The sequence below is a fragment of the Egretta garzetta genome, unplaced genomic scaffold, assembly GCF_000687185.1.
Source record: "Egretta garzetta isolate BGI_Z169 unplaced genomic scaffold, ASM68718v1 scaffold928, whole genome shotgun sequence".
NCBI classification, from domain to species: Eukaryota; Metazoa; Chordata; class Aves; order Pelecaniformes; family Ardeidae; genus Egretta; species Egretta garzetta.
In genome coordinates, this window is record NW_009260632.1 from 665 (window position 1) to 1314 (window position 650).

The 650-nt window shown below is 62.8% G+C and overlaps 1 protein-coding gene across 1 annotated transcript in view; it reads right to left on the minus strand.

Moving 5' to 3' along the window:
- Nucleotides 1-650, minus strand: part of LOC104132272 (low-density lipoprotein receptor-related protein 1) — a gene marked incomplete at both ends in the record, with an annotated part of 38951 nt that overhangs the window by 532 nt on the left and 37769 nt on the right. The window contains 1 exon segment of the mRNA XM_035900950.1: nt 104-347. Coding sequence (XP_035756843.1) covers nt 104-347 — 244 coding nt within the window.

Sequence of the window (650 nt, forward strand, 5' to 3'; positions counted from 1 at the left end):
CCCCGCGCCCTCTGGCGCCCCGCATCGGAGACCAGGCCCTGGGCACCTCCCTCCCTCCCCCTCCGCCAAGGAGCAGAGTGGGGGTCCCAGGCCCGGAACGCACCCTCTGGTTGCTTGTACTGGTGGTAGAGCACAACATCGGTGGCGTGGTTGAGGCCAGAGGTCAGGCTGGTGACAGCCTTGTGCCCAAACTTGTGGATCTTGAAGATGCGGTTGTTGATGTAGGTGACGCCGTAGATGTAGTCCTCAAAGATGTCGATGCTAAAAGGATGGCTCAGCCCTGGGGAAGCGAAGAGGGGACACGTGCAGGCAGAGGCGGATTTTGGATGTAGGGATTTGGGATGGATCTGAGGCTAGGGGCTCCCACCCTGTACCAGGGGGGCGGTGCTGGGGGACAGTGCTGGGGGACAGCAGTGCCAGCCCGCTCCAGTCCTGCTGCGGAGCATTTAATGGGGACAAACCCGCCCTCACTGCTGAGCATCCCTGGCTCAGTGCTGGGGTCTGACCCAGGCCAGGGGGCCCTGGGGAGCCGGGGGGCTGGGCTGTGCCGGGACCCCTCCCCGGAGACATAGAATCATAGAATCACTTTGGCTGGAAAAGCCCTTTAAGATCATCGAGTCCAACCGTTCCCCTACCCCTGCCATCCCACC